The sequence below is a fragment of the Salmo salar genome, chromosome 01 (assembly GCF_965601325.2).
Source record: "Salmo salar chromosome 01, fSalSal1, whole genome shotgun sequence".
In the NCBI taxonomy this organism is placed as follows: Eukaryota; Metazoa; Chordata; class Actinopteri; order Salmoniformes; family Salmonidae; genus Salmo; species Salmo salar.
The window spans coordinates 26,482,470-26,504,442 of record NC_138291.1 but is presented as its reverse complement, the minus strand read 5'-3'; the positions used below and the strand labels follow the sequence as shown (position 1 = coordinate 26,504,442).

Sequence of the window (21,973 nt, the reverse complement as noted above, 5' to 3'; positions counted from 1 at the left end):
GGCCTGTTAATGACTTGTCACTGTGGGGCTGTTCATATGTTCATACCCACTCAGTGTCTGATCCATCAGCAGCCTAATCCCACAGGATATTACGGACATGTCCCTGTTTACACGAGTCGGCCTGACGCTACGTTTGACCAATCAGTGCTCCGGTCCTCCTTAGTTGACCCTGGACCTATCAAACTATTAGAGCAGAAAGACTCATGACTATCAGCTGCTAGTTAAAAGCCATACTGACTCAGCCGTGTGTGTGTGGAAGCAGCGCAGCCAAGGATTAAAAATAGTTCTTCCTGTTGGACATTTTGTTTAATTTTGTCATAACACATTATTTCCTCTTGTGCAGGTTCTTGTATGAACTCTCCCAGATTCCAGACTTCTCTGGCCGGTCCCACTGCATCATATTCCAGTCTGTCTTCCTTGACTGCATATCTTCCATCCACCGCAAAGTAGAAATAGTCTCCACCGTGAGCAAAGTAAGACATGACATGACTGCAATCTTATTGATTTGTCAGTGTATGAGCTTTTATCATGCTGACCCTGTCTGTCTGTCTGTCTGTCTGTCTGTCTGTCTGTCTGTCTGTCTGTCTGTCTGTCTGTCTGTCTGTCTGTCTGTCTGTCTGTCTGTCTGTCTGTCTGTCTGTCTGTCTGTCTGTCTGTCTGTCTGTCTGTCTGTCTGTCTGTCTGTCTGTCTGTCTGTCTGTCTGTCTGTCAGGATCTGCTGGACTGTAGAAGTGTGAAGGATGTGATGGGGCTGGTCCTAGCCTTTGGGAACTACATGAATGGAGGCAACAGGACACGGGGTCAGGCTGATGGCTTTGGCCTGGAGATCCTGCCCAAACTGAAGGACGTCAAGAGCAGGGTACATTCACCACACACACACCCATATTACATTATATTAATCTACAGTATGTTACTGAGAAGTTGAACTGGCTTCTTCTGTCTGACCCTTTGTATCTTTAGGACAATCGTATCAGTCTGGTGGATTACGTAGTTGCATACTATCTGCGCAATTTTGACGAGGTACAGTATTTCAGATGAAGTGAACAAATATCCCAGGATGGACTAAAAGATAGATTCTACTGTTGTTTCCTGATGTTTTGTCATTGGTGGGTTGTCTGTTGGTTTGCAGCACGCAGGAACAGACAAGAGTATATTCCCACTGCCTGAGCCACAGGATTTATTCTTGGCCGCTCAGGTCAAGTTTGAAGACCTCACAAAGGACATGAGGAAGCTGGGGAGAGACCTGACTGGTGAGACACAGGTTATTTCACTTTTTTCTAAGCAACTCACGTAACATCAGGCATACATAGAGGCGTCCTGTTCTATATGTAGTGTGATACTCATTGTACATTCCGTCTTATCCTGTAAGAACACTTTCCTCCATCATCCATCAGCGGTGTTTCAGGGTAGATTCAGGGTAGATTCAGGATCTCAGACGCTCTGAAACACCTTTTCCTTGTTCCCAGGCATCGTGTCATGCCATAACAGGCATGTCATCACTCCCTCATTTCCCCCTGCCATGAACATGCTCTACTTACAGTATCCTATGTCAGAAGTGTCAGTGTCTTCATTTCAGCCAAAGCAAGTCTATCTGTCTGAAACGTTTACAGATGATATGAAAGCTGGATGGAAATGCAATAAAGGAGCAACACTCACAGGAGAAACTTTACCACATGGCTGGTATCAGGAGCTCAGTGCTCACTGGCATGGTCTGCCCAGTTAGCAAGCCAGCCAGTTAGCCAGCCAGTTAGCCAGCCAGTTAGCCAGCTAGTTAGCCAGCCAGCTAGCCAGTGAGTCAGTCAGCCAGTTAGCCAGCCAGCTGGCCAGTGAATTAGCCAGTGAGTCAGTCACCCAGCCAGTCAGTTAGCCAGTGAGTCAGTCAGCCAGCCAGTTAGCCAGTGAGTCAGTCAGCCAGTGAGCCAGCCAGCCAGTTAGCCAGCCAGCCAGCCAGTGAATTAGCCAGTGAGTCAGTCACCCAGCCAGCCAGTCAGTTAGCCAGTGAGTCAGTCAGCAAGCCAGCCAGTCAGTTAGCCAATGAGTCAGTCAGCCAGCTAGTCAGTTAGTCAGTGAGTCAGCCAGCCAGCCAGTCAATGAGTTAGTCAGTGAGTCAGTCACCCAGCACGTCAGTTAGTCAGTGAGTCAGCCAGACAGCCAGCCAATCAGTTAGTTAATCAGTAAGTCAGTCAGCCAGTCAGATAGTCAGTGAGTCAGTCATCGAGCCAGTCAGTGGTCAGATGGGCCGTCCGGGGGTTAAAGGCATTGCCCCCCAGGCAGTCAGATAGTCAGTGAGTCAGTCATCGAGCCAGTCAGTGGTCAGATGGGCCGTCCGGGGGTTAAAGGCATTGCCCCCCAGGCAGTCAGTGAGTCAGTCATTGAGCCAGTCAGTGGTCAGATGGGCCGTCCGGGGGTTAAAGGCATTGCCCCCCAGGCAGTCAGATAGTCAGTCATTGAGCCTGTCAGTGGTCAGATGGGCCGTCCGGGGGTTAAAGGCATTGCCCCCCAGGCAGTCAGTGAGTCAGTCATTGAGCCAGTCAGTGGTCAGATGGGCCGTCCGGGGGTTAAAGGCATTGCCCCCCAGGCAGTCAGATAGTCAGTGAGTCAGTCATCGAGCCAGTCAGTGGTCAGATGGGCCGTCCGGGGGTTAAAGGCATTGCCCCCCAGGCAGTCAGTGAGTCAGTCATCGAGCCAGTCAGTAGTCAGATGGGCCGTCCGGGGGTTAAAGGCATTGCCCCCCAGGCAGTCAGATAGTCAGTGAGTCAGTCATCGAGCCAGTCAGTGGTCAGATGGGCCGTCCGGGGGTTAAAGGCGTTGACCCCCAGCACCCTGGTGTCTGTGATTATTTCAGTCAACCAATAATACAGCATATGAAAGCAATTAGATATGCTCTCTACTCTCCCCTCCTCGTTCAGATTGCTGCCCTCTGGGAAAATACAAAGAGTCTATAAAAGAGCCCCAGACCCAGCTGTCAGTCATTTATTAGGAAAAATGTAACACTTAAAGACAATACATTTATTTTATATGTATTTATATCTACTGCAGGAATAAAATAGCAGTCTCCCCCGGAGTCCTCTGGGTATTGGCAAGGAGCGGTGAGCCTGAATTCTCAGTGTTTGGTGAGGTCCACCTATGACTCCCATTTTTATCCTCCTCGCCAGCCTCCAGGAATAAATATTTATGCTGCGCTATTATAAACCACCCTAAAGAAACAAACTGATCTTAATTATATCAGATCACTTCCATTCACATCTGAATTATGTCTAACTCTGTGTGGCTGGTGCTGACACAGGATCACACCCCCATGGGTTCTGTAGCTACAAGGGCTCTCAACTGAGAGGAGGCTAGCAATATGAAGCAGCTCTCCTTATCCATGCAGGAGCCACATGAGTCCTGTTTTGCCCCACTTTTTAATTCTTTGCTAAGGTTCAGTGGTGTTCCTCCATATCCCTCTTCCCGAGAGTGAGGCTCCAGTAAGTAGCCAGGCAGATGTATGTGTGTGTCTGGTCTGAGACAATGGAAAGGAGTTGGTCAGACTCCCTAGCCTGGCGGCTGCACTTTCCTCCTCTCTGCCGTGAAGAAACATAATCCTCATTTGATCTGCCTTCCTGTTTGGGCAGGAGGTGATGACCTCTCTCTGGGTCTCTCTCTGGGGAGGGGGGGGGGTAGGATCCATCCCTTCTCTCCTGCGCAAGGAGCCTGACAACTATAGAGTAAGACCTGGATATTGCACCTTGTTTTCCCTAGAGTCTTCTGAGGCTTTCAGTTAAAATCAAATCAAATTGTATTTGTCACATGCACTGTATACAACAGGTGTAGACCTTACAGTGAAATGCTAACTTACAAGCCATTAACCAACAATGCTTTAAGAAGTTAAGAAGAAAAATGTGTTAAGTAAAAAATAGTTAAGTAGAAAAAGTGAAAATAAAAGTAACAAATAATTAAAGAGCAGCAGTAAAATAACAATAGCGAGGCTATATACAGGGGGTACCAGTACAGAGTCAATGTGCAGGGGCACCGGTTAGTCAAGATAATTGAGGTAATATGTACATGTAGGTAGAGTTAAAGTGACTATGCATAGATAATAAACAGAGAATAGCAGAGGTAGCCCTTTGATTTGCTGTTCAGAAGTCTTATGGCTTGGGGGTAGAAGCTGTTAAGAAGCCTTTTTGACCTAGACTTGGCGCTCCGACACCGCTTGCCGTTCGGTAGCAGAGAGAACAGTCTATGACTAGGGTGGCTGTGGTCCTGGATGGTGGGAAGCTTGGCCCCGGTGATGTACTGGGCCGTACGCACTACCTTCTGTAGTGCCTTGCAGTCGGAGGCCGAGCAGTTGCCATACCAGGCAGTGATGCAACCAGTCAGGATGCTCTTGATGGTGCAGTTGTAGACCCTTTTGAGGATCTGAGGACCCATGCCAAATCTTTTCAGAGTCCTGAGGGGGAATAGGCTTTGTCGTGCCCTCTCGCGACTGTCTTAGTGTGTTTGGACCATGTTAGTTTGTTGGTGATGTGGACACCAAGGAACTTGAAGCTCTCAACCTGTTCCACTGCAGCCCCATCGACTAGAATGGGGGTGTGCTCGGTCCTCCTTTTCCTGTAGTCCACAATCATCTCCTTTGTCTTGATCATGTTGAAGGAGAGGTTGTTGTCCTGGCACGACACCGCCAGGTCTCTGACCTCCCTGTAGGCTGTCTCATCGTTGTTGGTTCTATCTGTCAGGAGGGGTATCTGTATGTTTGGGGGCTACGGTACATGTATATGTTCCTGGAGAGTATCCTTGGTTCACCCAATCCCTGGGCTCATGTGGGCACGGAGTTAACCTTTCATCCAATCAGGGTCAGCGGAGACCACGGCCACGTAAAGCTCTATTTAACTGCTAGGTAATTGGGGCAGACAGCGAGGCAGGGACGCTACTGAATGTATCAAATAAAAAAGAACAGTCAGAGCTCATTTGCTGCCCAGGGGAGTTTAGTGTTTCACAGAAGGCCTGTGCAGGGTTCGGCATTCATCACCATGGCAAATCAGACAGTGTCTTTATTAGAAATGCCCCTTAATGTATGGTCGAGGCAAGGCCTTTACCCTGAAGTCCATTTTATGACAGAAGCTCCAGTTTTGGTTAGAGTACCGCTACCCCTCCTCCCCACATAACGGTTAAATATAGGCTACTCGTAATTTTACTTAAATACAGGCACAAGATTTAGGGAACATACAGAGTGTAGATAATACAGTCTTTGTAAACTCAAGACCCTCACATAAGAATTGTAAACCATGTTCTATGGTTTCTATTATTTTGTCTTGGTAGCAGGCCATATATTAAATGATGACACTGCCTTTTCAACAGCTTTGTCCATACATTTCCTCACCTTGTTTTTCTCTTAAATATGGAGCCAATTGAAGCTAAATCTATCAACTAGAATAGAATAAAACTTTATTGTCCATCCAGGATGGACATTTGTCTTTGGCATCACCTTGATTAAAAGAATCACATACATTTTCACATCATACACATTTAAACCAGTCAGTACATCATGTTGCATCCACTAACAACATAGAGGACATTAATACATTCACTCAGAACGACCACTGTCCCAACTGCACTAGATAGATAAGTACATATACCGATGCAACTTATTTTAACCCCTTTAAATTCCTGAAAATCTATACTTTTTTTATGATTTCCTCAAACTATGACATCCCAAGCATTCCCTTACAGCAGAACAGCTGAAACCCTTAACATTGGAGTACCATGTCTTACAGCAGTTGTGTTCTCAGACAGGCTCTATGTAAGACGTGGGCCAGGGTTGGATGCAGGATAGGTCCAGGCTGATAGAGTCCCATAGAGCGGTGCACAATTGTCCCAGCGTCGTCCAGCTTAAGGTTTGGATGGGGTAGGCCGTTATTGTACATAATCATTTGTTCTTAACTGATTTGCCTAGTTAAATAAAGGTTAAATAAAAATTAAATAAAGAAATCAAGAGATAGATTTATCTTAGAGGTAGGTGTGGGTGTTTGACCTTTATCTCTTGGCTGGCCCAATGTAGCCTGGGTTATAGCAGGGCTCTAGCCTGGATGGGAGGGAGGGAGGGGAGGGAGGAGGAAGCTGGGTGCCTGACAGTGCGCTGGGGTGGGTTGTATATAATTGTGGATTAGTGAGAGAATTCCTTGTGCTTTAGAGCTGATGGAAAATGATCCAGTGCCTGGCGTAAATAACACTGATCTGCCAGGCCAGACCACGGACAAGACTAACCTCCCTCTCTCTCTCTCTCTCTCTCTGTCTCTCTGTCTCTCTCTCTCTCTGTCTCTCTGTCTCTCTCTCTCTCTCTCTCTCTGTCTCTCTCTCTCTCTCTGTCTCTCTGTCTCTCTCTCTCTGTCTCTCTCTCTCTCTGTCTCTCTCTCTCTCTCTCTCTCTCTCTGTCTCTGTCTCTCTCTCTCTGTCTCTCTCTCTCTCTGTCTCTCTCTCTCTCTGTCTCTCTGTCTCTCTCTCTCTCTCTGTCTCTCTGTCTCTCTCTCTGTCTCTCTGTCTCTCTCTCTCTCTCTCTCTGTCTCTCTCTCTCTCTCTGTCTCTCTCTCTCTCTCTCTCTGTCTCTCTCTCTCTCTCTCTGTCTCTCTCTCTCTCTCTCTGTCTCTCTCTCTCTCTCTCTGTCTCTCTCTCTCTCTCTCTCTCTCTGTCTCTCTGTCTCTCTCTGTCTCTCTCTCTGTCTCTCTCTCTCTCTCTGTCTCTCTCTCTCTCTGTCTCTCTGTCTCTCTCTCTCTCTCTCTCTCTGTCTCTCTCTCTGATTAAAAAGGGTTTTCAAAACATTCATGCTTGACGGGTGAAAACATATGTAGTGTCAGTTTATCTGTGTGAGTTTTTTATTGTCACTGATGGTTAGAAATAAAGGAGGGCATAACAGAATCAACATGAACCTGGAATGAGTTCAAGCAGTAGAACAGTGAGAACAGAAACCTTTTCTATATGGCAGTCAAATATGTAGAGCTCAATGATCATCCAAGTGTACAATGTTTTGTTTTCCAAACATCCCAGGGTCTACAGAATAATGTGGCAAGCTGTCGGTTAATGTGGGGAATTCATGGTTCATTCATTACATCAAAGTGAGCTTGATTAACAGTGTTTGCCATGTCTCAGAGCAGAAGTCAGACTATCTTTTCATGTAAGCCCACTCCCCATGTTACAGTACAGTAACATACCTTATATGATGCATACCAGCTACCCCAGTGTCCCTACAGACAGCATGTACTGGGTGAGCTTCCTATTTACACACACTGTAGAGTTTATGAATCCATGCCTTACTACAGTATTAACCGCATACTGTTTGGGCAACCCTTGAGAATATGGCCATCAAATCATCCTGCCATAATTTTTGTCTTGTATCTCCACTCTAAACCCAAATAAACCATCACAAATAAACCATTACAAATGTTCCGCTACATGTATTTGTATACAGAGAATCAATGTGTTGCTTACAGTTTATGATGAGTAACATCTGGAAATCAGTCTTCTTCAGTGAAATAACCCTATCCCACAATAATGCTGAATCCACTCTCTGTATGAAGGCTGGCCCTGCCTGAATGTGGTGGCGGGAGGGGAGACAGGTCCCTTGTGACCTGGTGACTGGACAGGAAGCCAGACAGGACAAACAGCGCTGACATTCACAGTAGGATCTGCTTCTGTCTAACCATCTTAACACAGGGTGCCAAATACAACTGGTGTAGACTTTACCGTAAAATGCTTGAATACGAGCCCTTCCCAACGATGCAGAGTTGGTGCAGCTGTAGAACTTTTTCAGCATCCGAGAGCCCAAGCCAAATGTTTTCAGCCTCCTGATCGGGAAGAGACGCTGTCGTGCCCTCTTGATGACTGTGTGGGAGTGTGTGGACCAAGATCCTGGTGTGCCTTAGCAGTTATCTGGTTAACACAGATGATGGATAGGAAAGCACCTTTTGGTGGTCATTTAAAACAGAGTCTTTTCCTCTATGAAGGAAGAGCCTCAACTGCAGTCTCTGTCTCCCCTCCCCCACCCTCTCTCTCTCTACCCCTCCATCCCTCTCTCTCTCTCTACCCCTCCATCCCTCTCTCTCTCTCTCAATTCAATTCAATTTGCTTTATTGGCATGACGTAACAATGTACATATTGCCAAAGCTTAATTTGGATATTTACGATATTAAAATAAGAAGAATCAAAATTGTCAACGGGACAACAGTAGCAACAATAACCAAGGGTCAAAATAACCATACATTGAACAATAACTAAGCATACAGTAGAGGAAACGTGCAGGTTGGTTGGTCTGTCAGACACTGTCCCTCATTTAATGGCAGGCAGCAAAGTAGTACGCTGCCAACCCACAGCTCTCTGCGTCCTCCCCCAACAGGACGGGTAGCCTATCCTCATCAGAGAGGTCTTTGAAAACTTGAATGAGGGTTTCAAATTTGGGGAAATATTTTATATTTTTTACATTTTGTCAGGAAATGCAGCTCTGTCTCAGGTTTTGCTGTTGTGCAGTGGGTGCACAGCCTTTCCTCTACAGAGAGCCAGGTTTTCCTGTGTCTACCCTTCTCAATGGCTAGGCGGTTCTCACTGAGCCTGTACTTTGTCAAGGTTTTTCTAAGGTTTTGATCAGTAACCATTGTCAAATAGTTAGCCACGGTGTACTGTCGATTTAGGGCCAGATAGCACTGCATTTTGCTTTGTGCTTGTGCTTCCCAATAAGCAATTTAGTTTTGTTTTGACTGTGTTGTAATTTGGTTTATTCTGATTGATTGGATGTTCTTGTCTTGAGGCTTCAGTGTGTTAGTAGAACAGGTTTGTGAACTCAGCCCCAGGACCAGCTGGATGAGGGGACTCTTTTCTTTGCTCAGCTCTTGGCATTGCAGGGCTTGGTAATGATATGAGAGGGTCACTATATTTTAGATGTTTCCAAAACTTAATAGCTCTTTTTTTAGATTTTATTATTAGTGGATATTGGCCTAATTCTGCCCTGCATGCATTGTTTGTAGTTTTCCTCTGGATTATGTAGGAGAATCTTACAGAACTCTGCATGCAGGGTTTCAATTGGGTATTTGTCCCATTTGGTGAAATCTTGTTTTGCAAGTGGACCCCACACCTCGCTGCCATAAAGTGCAATTGGTTCAATGACACATTCAATTAGTTTTAGCCAAATTTTAATAGGTATTTCAATTTGAATTTGTTTTTTAATGGCGTAGAATTCCCTGCGTGCTTTCTCTCTCAGTTCATTCACTGCCTCATTAAGGTGTCCAGTTGAGCTTATTTTTAAACCTAAGTAATTGTAGTGTGTGCAGTACTCTATATATTTTGTACCAATTGAGAACTTTGGTCTAATTCCCTGAGATCTGGATCTTCTCTGGAAAATCATTATTTTTGTATTTTTGGGATGTTACTGCCAGGGCCCAGGTCTCTCTCTCTCTCGCTCTTTCTCTGCTGCTGTAACCCCAGGGAAATTGACACGGCTGTTTGGGCACGGAGGACCCAGATTAACACTCACTGGCCAATTAGAGAACAGCATGGACATATTTACAGTAATGGGATTAGGTGGCTGTGGGGAGAGCAGGCCCCTGGGAGCAAAGTGGGCCTTCAGTTGGCCTATTTCACTGTGGTAATACTGTTTCACTGTAGTAAAACTTTTACACTCTAGCAATACATTTACACTGTATTAATACTTTTACACTGTAGCAATACTTTTACACTGTAGAAATACTTTTACACTGTAGTAATACTTTTACACTGTAACCGAAGTAATACTTTTACACTGTATTAATTTTACACTGTATTAATACTTTTACACTGTAGAAATACTTTTACACTGTAGAAATATTTTACACTGTAGTAATAATTTTACACTGTAACTGTAGTAATACTTTTACAGTGTAGTAATACTTTTACACTGTAGTAATGCTGTTTCACTGTAGTAATACTTTTACACTGTAGAAATACTTTTACACTGTAGTAATACTTTTACACTGTAGCCTGCATATCCCCAGGAGACTGCTTTAGAAAGGGCTCCCTTGATCCTCTACTAGCTCCTCCTCCCCCCCACTCCTCCTCTGTGCCTATGTATTGTCACTGTAGGACAATGTCCTAAACCAGAGCCTACTGGGTTTTTATTTCATGCAGCTGCTGATGTTTTGGGGGTTTCCTTCTTGTGGCCTACACTGTCTGGACCACATTTAGAGGAGATCCGCCTCTTAATTGTAGTCTTGCTGTTTTGAACACCCTTTAATGTGCCTGTTTGAGACAGGGGGGTTTTAAGGAGCGAGGGATCTAAGACTTTTAAAAAAGTAGGAACATTTCAGTGGTGTTTGAGCTGGCTCACCTGATCAGGTTTGTGTCATGGTTGTCCCTCAGCTGTAGATGATGTATTTTCTTACTCAATTCGTGTGCAGTAGTTCAAGTTTAGTCCCTCACCTTTCAAGAGCAACTATTCCTGAGACCCTGGAAAAGGATTGTGGGTAACTGGGCATATTCACCTGTTCTTAATACATCCCTCTGGATTATTCTGGAAACCAGTGAAGCAGTCTCACACTCTGACCAGCCAAGTGTTCCTGTTGTGTTGTTAAGACATTTAGCTATGCAGTAATAACCAACACAAGGTATTTACTGCACTCATTAATGACTTGCAGGTTTGAGTAAAGTTGCAAAAGTTATTCCGGCAGGCCGCTCTGTATATAGCGTCCCACGCTGATTGTTAGGAGGAAATGAAATAGTTTGGCTCACGTTTGCCCAAGTCATCATTGTTTCCTTTGAGCCTGTGTGAGCTAGGTGGTTTGGCAGGGCAACAAAGACCCATCCACAACAAACAAGGCTTCGACATTCAGCCGTCACCCACATGTACAGTTCCACTGGGGAGAGCCAGAACAGGACAGGCCCATCTACTGCCACCATGTCATATCTAGCTAGTGGGCCAAACACTCATGGTGGTTGGATAACTGTCTTACCCCAGTATCAGTGGCGCCAACATGTATTACCTCCTCACATTTTTTGAGAGTACCAGATTGAACACCCTACTCACATTCAAAGAACAGTCTGTGTTTATGAAGATTTATAATACATTTCTCATTTTGAATGCAGACCAAGCTCATTTAAGTGATTGCAAGGTCTTTTCAATAGCCATCTGGTTGGGATGTTTTGGAGGAGATTCACACACATTTCCCCTCAAATGTTTTCCCTCGGCAGGCTTTGGTTAACTCACTTATGAAAGTGCTGGAAATGTGCTACATTTGCTGTTTGGGCACGCTTGTTATTGTTTTACAGCTTAGCTCAATAATAAATGCCAAATTCACACAGTATACAGTCTACTCTCGCTCACACTTTCTTTCTTTCCCCCACCCAACCCAGGCCAGAGCTTTTTTTAATCCATTCCTGCTGAGAAATGTCAGATATTTAACATTTCACGCTCTCTCTCTCCCTCAGTGTGTGAAAAGGCTGTTCAGAAGGTGTGTGATAGCTCCTCTGAGAAGGACCTCCAGCCCTTCAAGGAGAAAATGGAGGCCTTCGTCTCGACCGGTGAGTAAAACAAACCATAACCAGAGAGAGAGGAGGAGAAGAGATATGACTAGGACAGTAGCGGTGCATGGGTAAAATCACTGGGGAAGCCAGGGGGAAAAAGCCATATCACAACCTGCTGTATGTGTTGTGTTAATTACGTTACTTGCTCTATAACCTGTTAGTTCATATGCCTTGCCAGCATGATATATAGGCATATGGCTGAGACAATAAGAAGATACAGTGGCAGAATAAATTCAACGACACCTTTGTTTCATCACAAAACTGGAGAGCAACATCTGTCCGCTGAAGTCCACAAAGCATATTGCATGTACAGTGCATTCAGAAAGTATGCAGACCCCATTACTTTTTTTCTATCTTAAATGCCTGATTGGTGGAGTGCTGCAGAGATGGTTGTCCTTCTGGAAGATTCTCCCATCTCCTCAGAAGAACTTTGGAGCTCTGTCAGAGTGACCATCGGATTCTTGGTCACCTCCCTGACCAAGGACCTTCTCCCCAGATTGCTCAGTATGGCCGGGCAGCCATCTCTATGAAGAGTCTTGGTGGTTCCAAACTTATTCCATTTAAGAATGATGGAGGCCACTGTGTTCTTGGGGACCTTCAATGCTGCAGATGTTTTGGTGCCATTCCCCAGATCTGTGCCTCGACACAATTCTGTCTCTGAGCTCTACGGACAATTCCTTCGACCTCATGACTTGGTTTTTGCTCTGATATGCACTGTCAACTGTGGGACCTTATATAGACAGGTGTGTGCCTTTCCAAATCATGTCCAATCAATTGAATTTACCACAGGTGGACTCCAATCAAGTTGTAGAAACATCTCAAGGATGATCAATGGAAACAGGATGCACCTAAGCTCAATTTCGAGTCTCATAGCAAAGGGTCTGAATACTTATGTAAATAATTTTAAATACATTTTCAAAAATGTCTAGATACCTGTTTCCGCTTTGTCATTATGGAGTATTGTGTGTAGATTGATGAGTCATTTTTTTTTATTAAATCCATTTTAGAATAAGGCTTTAATGTAACGAAATGTGGAAAAAGGGAAGGGCTCTGAATACTTTCCGAATACACTGTATATATATTCATATTATTATTATAATTTTTTACTATATCAATATGTGTTGGTTGTCAATGTTTTGATGTCAAACTGGTGGCAGTTGTGAAGAAAAGTCAATAGTTGGAAGAGTTGCAGAGTTGATTGAAAATAATGCCATTGTGATAAATTTTTTCATTAATTAGGCTATTTTCTACTAGAAACTCATGGACAATATCGAATATAGATATAAAACTATATTAGTATATATGAATATTTGTTTTTTAAGTTATTCAAGTATAAATTACCGAAGTTACAATAGATTGCCATATATTTTCTGTTAATTACCGAAATTACTAAAGATTCTGGTAACTTTGGTAAATCACCGGTAGCTTTGCAACCCTAGACATGACCCCATGTGTTGACCTCCAGGGGGTGCTATGTGTTGTTTTTCTATGTTGTTTTAGTAAATACTGCTCCAGCAGACTCATAGCGTGTCACCTAACCCATTGTTTGATATCACTCACTGTATCTGAGGCAAGCAGAGGCCTGTGTCAGAGCCCATCCACTGGACTGAGTGATGAGACGACCTTCCCCCTCCTCCTACCGCCAAATCATACTCTGTGACACACTCCCAAGTTCTACCAGTAGATAGTGATGATGTATATTCACCCCCTCTGTCATGTCTCTAAGCCAGCCTGTCATCTCTCTGAATGGAGAATGAACCCACTGTTCTCCAAATCTGTCTTCAGAGATGAAATATTCTCCACATAGACTATTTATTGCTGAGGAGAATGGCATGTAAAGAAACCAAACTCAGAAACTAGAAAGATCCTGTTTTCCTTTCTCCAAAACACTGAGAGGAACCATTAAAGCCCAGAGCTGTAATTTAGCTCTTCACTATATTCTTTTGCCCTGTCAGGCCGTTAGTTGGGTGGTGGTGGAGCCTAGAGCCAGCGTTAGTTAGAGACGGAGCTGCCTGTCAGGGACAGGAGTGTAAAGCCTAACCCTGTAGAGAGGATCACATTGCCCTTAACATGCTGCCTGTACTCATGGCTGCTATAAAGCTGGCAGGACATCCCTGGCTGAGGCCTCGTAAAGGCTGGTTGGACAGCTTGGGGACCACTGTGTTAGCCGGGGACACACTACACCGAGATGGAGACGCTCTGATCCTCTCTACCTCTCCCCCCTCTACTAGACATCTTCACCCCAGACGCTTCCTACAGCCCCCTTCGGTGCCTTGCAAAGGCAGCCAGTCACCCAGTAGAGCTACTGCCATTGAAAACATAAAGCTTTTTCACTTCCATCATGCAGACACGGGCTCCTGTATGGTTTCTGTGGTATGCAGCATGAGGAAACACAGAGGTCATAGTGTTCCTAGAGAGAAAGTGGACATCCATCTCGGAGCGTTCCTCCAACGTGTTCAACTGTGATTACTATTGATCATAGGGATGTGAGAGGCAGAGGGAAGGAGTTTACAGAGACACGGTGTGATCCCTGATTTACTGGAAATTACTGTGTAAATATTCCCAGGAGTTATTGTTCACATAGCAGAGACACATCTGATCCTAACATGCATTACAATGTGTCTTGTAGACAGAGGGAGAGGCCTTGTGTCAGGCTTATGCAGAGTGGGTGCCAGGCTTGTGTCGCTAAAGCACCATAATACATACAGAAGCTCTTCCCCATTTGAATGAGTGCCAACTAGGACTCCCATACAGTAGGTAGGTGTGCTACTGCCAATGTTCTCACACAGTTCACTGGTTTTAAACGATCAAGCTCTCATCAGTCTCGCAGTGGGTAAACATAAGTGCAACCAAACAGAATCCAACTCAATGCAACTTGGCAAGCCAACAACCACCTGCATGCAATCTCGCCACCTTCACCATCTTCACATAGCTGCCACAAAGAGCCACAAAGAGCGGGCTATTAACAAAACACACTGACTCAGGTCTATAAACCTCTATAGGTCTGGTAGAGCATCAGAGTTGGCTTAAAGTGGACCACCTCTGAGGCCAACATCCTCAACAATGTCTTTTATCTCTACAAAGTACTAGTGACAGACAAAAGTGTCAGCGTCACGCAAGGCAATCTACATTTTACTACATTAAAGGGCAAATTGCACACATTACTTGGCGGACAGAGAATATTGTTAAACAATAGGCTCTTTCTATAAAAAATGCAAATGAGGTATCTCACAGAGAGATTGCATCCATATGTTGTTGGAGGTACAGAGTGAGAACTGGAGGCAGGGCAGTGTTTTCAGCATAGAAATGATTTATGAACTGTATGTGTTGCAAACAAAGTCTGCCTTGGTATGTTTGTCTCCTAGTTACACATTGCAAATGGAAATGTGTTCTAGAATGTTTACTCTTTTTAACATTCCAGTGTGTCAAACCTCTATCTGTATTATTGGTCAATAACACAGAATATTTGAAAGGTCTTTAAACCATGATGGTTGCCACAGGCTACAAAATGGTATTGGTTAAAAAACACATCTTAAACATAAACTTTCCAGTGGGAAACATATAAACCATTCTTAATAAACAGAGCTCCTCCAGCAGTTGCCCTTACTTGTGAAGCAGTGCGGTTTAGTGCTGGTGACAGGTCCCTTCCATTGCTCATCTGCATGCGTGGCAGTGTGCTTCTGGTAGCAATCTCGTCATCGGTATTGATGGACAGTGATAACCATAAGCAAGCATGTGTAAGAAGGGAGACAGTATTATCTCATACACACTGTATGCTTTTTTATGGAGGAGGGAGAGTCTGTTGGTCATAGTGCACTACATGCTTGCTCCTGTGCGAGGCAGGGGAGCAGAGCAGCTCATGTGACCGTGTCTGTGGAGCGCTGACCCAGAACTGCCTGGGAGACTGTCGGGAGGCTGTGAGGAAGCTGTGGGGGCTGTGACCCACCCCTGCTTCCCTTCCATACATACAGTACTGCTCTTCCTCTTGTTTTATCTGCTCAGATTTTGGACATTTTTGATAGAATGCTGAAATGTTGAGTCCCTAACTTCAAATCAAATCAAATGTTATTTGTCACATGCACCGAATACAACAGGTGTAGACCTTACAGTGAAATGCTTACTTAGAAGCCCTTAACCAATCATGCAGTTTTAAGAAAATACCTAAAAAAAAGTAAGAGCTAAGTATAACAAATAATTAAAGAGCAGCAGTCAATAACAATAGCGGGGCTATATACAGGGGGTATTTTAGCCATTTGATTAGATGTTCAGGAGTCTTATCGCTTGGGGGCTTGGCCTTCCCTGTGGCTCAGTTGGTAGAGCATGGTGTTTGCAATGCCAGCATGGTGTGTGCAACGCCAGGGTTGTGGGTTCGATTCCCACGGGGGGCCAGTACAAAAAAAAAAAATGCATGAAATGAAATGTATGCATTCACTACTGTAAGTCGCTCTGGATAAGAGCGTCTGCTAAATGACTAAAATGTAAATGTAAGCTGTTTAGAAGCCTCTTGTACCTAGACTTGGTGCTCCGGTACCGCTTGCTATGCGGAAGCAGAGAGAACAGTCTATGACTAGGGTGGCTGGAGTCTTTGACAATGTCTAGGGCCTTCCTCTGACACTGCCTAGTATAGAGGTCCTGGATGGCAGGAAGCTTGGCCCCGGTGATGTACTGGGCTATACACACTACCCTCTGTAGTGCCTTGCGGTCAGAGGCCGAGCAGTGATGCAACCAGTCAGGATGCTCTCGATGGTGCAGCTGTAAAACCTTTTGAGGATCTGAGGACCCATGCCAAATCGTTTCAGTCTCCTGAGGGGGAATAGGTTTTGTCGTGCCCTCTTCACGACTGTCTTGGTGTGCTTGGACCATGTTGGTGATGTGGACGCCAAGGAACTTGAAGCTCTCAACCTGCTCACTACAGCCCCGTCAATGAGAATGGGGGCGTGCTCGGTCCTCCTTTTCCTGTAGTCCACAATCATCTCAAGTCAAATCAAATCAAAGTGTATTTGTCACGTGCGCCAAATACAACAGGTGTAGAACTTACAGTGAAATGCTTACTTAAAGGCCCTAACCAACAGTGCAATTTTTAAGTAAAAAATAGGTATTAGGTGAACAATAGATAAGTAAAGAAATTAAAAACAACAGTAAAAAGACAGTGAAAAATAACAGTAGCAAGGCTTTACACAGTAGCGAGGCTATAACAGTAGCGAGGCTATATACAGGCACCGGTTAGTCGGGCTAATTGTAATAGTATGTACATGTAGGTATGGTTAAAGTGACTATGCATATATGATAAACAGAGAGTAGCAGTAGCGTAAAAGAGGGGTTGGTGGGTGGTGGTTGGCGGGACACAATGCAGATAGCCTGGTTAGCCAATGTGCGGGGGCACTGGTTAGTCAGGCCAATTGAGGTAGTATGTACATGAATGTATAGTTAAAGTGACTATGCATATATGATAAACAGAGAGTAGCAGCAGTGTCAAAGAGGGGTTGGGTGGGTGGACGACACAATGCTAACAGTTCGGTTAGCCATTTAATTACTTGTTTAGGAGTCTTATGGCTTGGGGGTAAAAGTTGACTTGGCGCTCCAGTACCGCTTGCCATGTGGTAGTAGAGAGAACAGTCTATGACTGGGGTGGGTGGGGTCTTTGCCAATTTTTAGGGCCTTCCTCTGACACCGCCTGGTGTAGAGGTCCTGGATGGCAGGCAGCTTTGCCCCAGTGATGTACTGGGCCATACGCATTACCCTTTGTAGTGCCTTACGGTCAGAGGCCGAGCAGTTGCCGTACCAGGCAGTGATGCAACCAGTCAGGATGCTCCCGATGTTGCAGTTGAAAAACCTTTTGAGGATCTGAGGACCCATGCCAAATCTTTTTAGTTTCCTGAGGAGGAATAGGCATTGTCATTCCCTCTTCACGACTGTCTTGGTGTGTTTGGACCATTCTAGTTTGTTGGTGATGTGGACGCCAAGGATCTTGAGGCTCTCAACCTGCTCCACTACAGCCCCGTTGATGAGAATGGGGGCGTGCTCGGTCCTCCTTTTCCTGTAGTCCACAATCATCTCCTTAGTCTTGGTTACGTTGAGGGATAGGTTTTTTTTACTGGCACCACCCGGCCAGGTCTCTGACCCCCTCCCTGTAGGCTGTATCGTCGTTGTCGGTGATCAGGCCTACCACTGTTGTGTCATCTGCAAACTTAATGATGGTGCGTGCCTGGCCACGCAGTCGTGGGTGAACAGGGAGTACAGGAGGGGACTGAGCACGCACCCCTGGGGGCTCCAGTGTTGAGGATCAGCTTGGCAGATGTGTTGCTACCTACCCTCACCACCTGGGGGGCGGCCCGTCAGTAAGTCCAGGATCCAGTTGCAGAGGGAGGTGTTGAGTCCCAGGATCCTTAGCTTAGTGATGAGCTTTGAGGGTACTGTGGTGTTGAACGCTGAGCTGTAGTCAATGAATAGCATTCTCACGTAGGTGTTCCTTTTGTCCAGGTGGGAAAGGCAGTGTGGAGTGCAATAGAGATTGCATCATCTGTGGATCTGTTTGGGCGGTATGCAAATTCGAGTGGGTCTAGATTTTCTGGGATAGTGGTGTTCATTTGAGCCATTACCAGTCTTTGAAAGCACTTCATGGCTACAGACGTGAGTTTTACGGGTCTGTAGTCATTTAGGCAGGTTGCCTTAGTGTTCTTGGGCACAGGGACTATGGTGGTCTGCTTGAAACATGTTGGTATTACAGACTCAATCAGGGACATTTTGAAAATGTCAGTGAAGACACCTGCCAGTTGGTCAGCACATGCCCGGAGCACACGTCCTGGTAATGCGTCTGGCCCCGCGGCCTTGTGAATGTTGACCTGTTTAAAGGTCTTACACACGCCAGCTACGGAGAGCGTGATCACACAGTCGTCCGGAACAGCTGATGCTCTCATGCATGCCTCAGTGTTGCTTTCCTCAAAACAAGCATAGAAGTGATTTAGCTCGTCTGGTAGGCTCGTGTAACTGGGCAGCTTGTGGCTGTGCTCCCATTGTAGTCTGTAATAGTTTGTAAGCCCTGCCAAATCCTAAGACAAGCATCGGAGCCGGTGTAGTACGATTCAATATTAGCTCTGTATTGGCACTTTGCCTGTTTGATGGTTTGTCAGAGGGCATAGCAGGATTTCTTATAAGCTTCCGGGTTTGAGTCCCGCACCTTGAAAGCGGCATCTCTACCCTTTAGTTCAGTGCGAATGTTGTCTGCAATCCATGGTTTCTGGTTGGGGTATGTACGTACAGTCACTGTGGGGACGACGTCCTCGATGCACTTATTGATAAAGCCAGTGACTGATGTGGTGTACACCTCAATGCAATCGGAAGAAACCCGGAACATGTTCCAGTCTGTGATAGCAAAACAGTCCTGTAGTTTAGCATCTGCTTTGTCTGACCGTTTTTTTATAGACATAGTCACTGGTGCTTCCTGCTTTAATTTTTGCTTGTAAGCAGGAATCAGGAGGATAGAATTGTGAATCAGATTTACCAAATAGAGGGTGAGGGAGAGCTTTGTATGCATCTCTGTGTGTGGAGTAAAGGTTATCTAGAAATTTCTTTCCCTCTGGTTGCTCATTTAACATGTTGATAGACATTAGGTAAAACTGATTTATGTTTCCCTGCATTAAAGTCTCCGGCCACTAGGAGCACTGCCTCTGGGTGAGTGGTTTCCTGTTTGCTTATTTCCTTATACAGCTGACTGAGTGTGGTCTTAGTGCCAGCATCCATCTGTGGTGGTAAATAAACAGACACAAAAAGTATAGATGAAAACTCTCTAGGCAAATAGTGTGGTCTACAGTTTATCGTAAGATACTCTACTTCAGGCGAGCAAAATCTTGACACTTCCTTAGATTTCGTGAACCAGCTGTTGTTTACAAATATGCACAGACCGCCCCCCCCCCCCCCCCCCTCATCTTACCGGAGTGTGCTGTTCTATCTTGCCGGTGCAGCGTATATCCTGCTAGCTGAATCCATGTCATCATTCAACCATGATTCAGTGAAACATAAGATGTTACAGTTTTTGATGTCCCGTTGGTAGGATATTCGTGATCATACCTCATCTAATTTATTGTCCAATGATTGTACGTTGGCGAGTAATATTAACGGTAACGGCAGCTTTCCCACTCGCCTTCTGCGGATCCTTACGAGGCACCCCGCTCTGTGTCCTCTGTACCTGCATCTCTTTCTCTTGCCGGCAGGATCGAATGGCAGCCGCGGGTAAGCTCAAGGGGGAGGTGTGTGTCTCTTTGTTAACAACAGCTGGTGCGCGATCTCTAATATTAAGGAAGTCTCGAGGTTCTGCTCAAGAATAGCTCATGATAAGCTGTAGATCATACTATTTACGAAGAGAGTTTTCATCTATATTTTTCTTAGCTATCTATTTACCACTACAAACCGATGCTGGCACTAAGACAGCACTCAACGAGCTGTATAGGGCCATAAGCAAACAAGAAAATGCTGTTTCGCTAGAACCGACTGGAATATGTTCCGGAATTCATCCAATTGCATTGAGGAGTTTACCACATCAGTCACCGGCTTTATTAATGTGCAACAACAACGTTGTCTCCACAGTGACTGTACATACTGTACATTTTCCAACCATAAGCCATGGATTACAGGCATCATTCGCACTGACACTAATTCGGACACTTATAAGAAATCCTGATATGACCTCCGACAAGCCATCAAACAGGCAAAGTGTCAATACAGGACTAAATGTCTTCTATGCTCGCTTCGAGGCAAGCAACACTGAACCATGCAATAGAGCACCAGCTGTTTCGGACGACTGTGTGATCACGTTCTCCGTAGCCGATGTGAGTAAGACCTATAAATAGGTTAACATTCACAAGGCCGCATGGCCAGACGGATTACCAGGACACGTACTCAGAGCATGCGCTGAACAGCTGGCCAGCTGTCTTAACTGACATTTTAAACCTCTCCCTGACCTGCAATAACTATATGTTTCAAGCAGACCACCATAGTCCTGTGCCCAAGAACGCTATGGTAACCTGTTTAAATTACTATTTCCCAGTAGCACTCACATCTGTAGCCATGAAATGCAAAGTCTGGTCATTGTTCACATCAATACCATCATCCCATACACCCTGGACCCACTCCAATTCGCATACCGCCCCAACAGATCCACAGATGACGCAATCTCTATTGCACTCTACACTGCCCTCTCCCACCTAGACAAGAGGAACACCTATGTGAGAATGCTGTTCATTGACTACAGTTAAGCGTTCAACACAATAGTGCCCTCCAACCTCATCACTAAGCTAAGGACCCTTGGACTGAACACCTCCCTTTGCAACTGGATCATGGACTTCATGATGGGCCGCCCCCAGGTAGTGAGGGTAGGCAACAACATATCCGCCAGGCTGAAGCTCAAGCTGCCCAGTGACGAGCTAAATCACTTCAATGCTCGCTTGAGAGGCAAGCAACACTGAGGCATGCATGAGAGCATCAGCTGTTCCGGACAACTGTATGACCACGCTCTCCGTAGCTGACGTGAGTAAGACCTTTAAACAGGTCAACATTCACAAGGCTGCGGGGCCAGGTGGATTACCAGGACGTGTGCTCTGGGCATGTGCTGACCAACTGGCAGGTGTCTTCATTGACTACAGCTCAGCGTTCAACACCATAGTACCCTCAAAGCTCATCACTAAGCTAAGGATCCTGGGACTAAACACCTCCCTCTGCAACTGGATCCTGGACTTACTGACGGGCCACCCCCAGGTGGTGAGGGTAGGTAGCCACACATCTGCCACGCTGATCCTCAACACTGGAGCCCCCAGGGGTGCGTGCTCAGTCCCCTCCTGTACTCCCTGTTCACCCACGACTGCATGGCCAGGCACGACTCCATCACCATCATTAAGTTTGCAGACGACACAACAGTGGTAGGCCTGATCACCGACAATGACGAGACAGCCTACAGGGAGGAGGTCAGAGACCTGGCCGGGTGGTGCCAGAAAAAATAAACTATTCCTCAACGTAACCAAGACTAAGGAGATGATTGTGGACTACAGGAAAGGAGGACCGAGCACGCCCCCATTCTCATCGACGGGGCTATAGTGGAGCAGGTTGAGAGCTTCAAGTTCCTTGGTGTCCACATCACCAACAAACTAGAATGGTCCAAACACACCAAGACAGTCGTGAAGAGGGCATGACAAAGCCTATTCCCCCTCAGGAAACTGAAAGGCCGCTCCGCAGGGAAGAAGCCACTGCTCCAAAACCGCCATAAAATAGACAGACTACGGTTTGCAACTGCACATGGTGACAAAGATCGTACTTTTTGGAGAAATGTCCTCTGGTCTGATGAAACAAAAATAGAACTGTTTGGCCATAATGACCATCGTTATGTTTGGAGGAAAAAGGGGGAGGCTTGCAAGCTGAAGAACACCATCCCAACCGTGAAGCACGGGGGTGGCAGCATCATGTTGTG

The 21,973-nt window shown here is 45.6% G+C and overlaps 1 protein-coding gene across 3 annotated transcripts in view; it reads left to right on the top strand.

Annotated features, from left to right (window-relative positions):
- The window catches only part of LOC106586878 (formin), a 95,141-nt gene that overhangs the window by 58,947 nt on the left and 14,221 nt on the right, over window positions 1-21,973 (top strand). For 2 of the 3 annotated variants that reach the window (XM_045715739.2, XM_045715731.2), the window contains 5 exons: window positions 344-473; window positions 713-859; window positions 961-1,020; window positions 1,130-1,250; window positions 11,422-11,514. In XM_045715739.2, the coding sequence (XP_045571695.2) occupies window positions 344-473; window positions 713-859; window positions 961-1,020; window positions 1,130-1,250; window positions 11,422-11,514 (551 nt within the window). Of the gene's footprint in view, window positions 1-343; window positions 474-712; window positions 860-960; window positions 1,021-1,129; window positions 1,262-11,421; window positions 11,515-21,973 lie in introns of all 3 variants that reach the window. The other variant, XR_006769274.2, reaches the window with a different exon arrangement.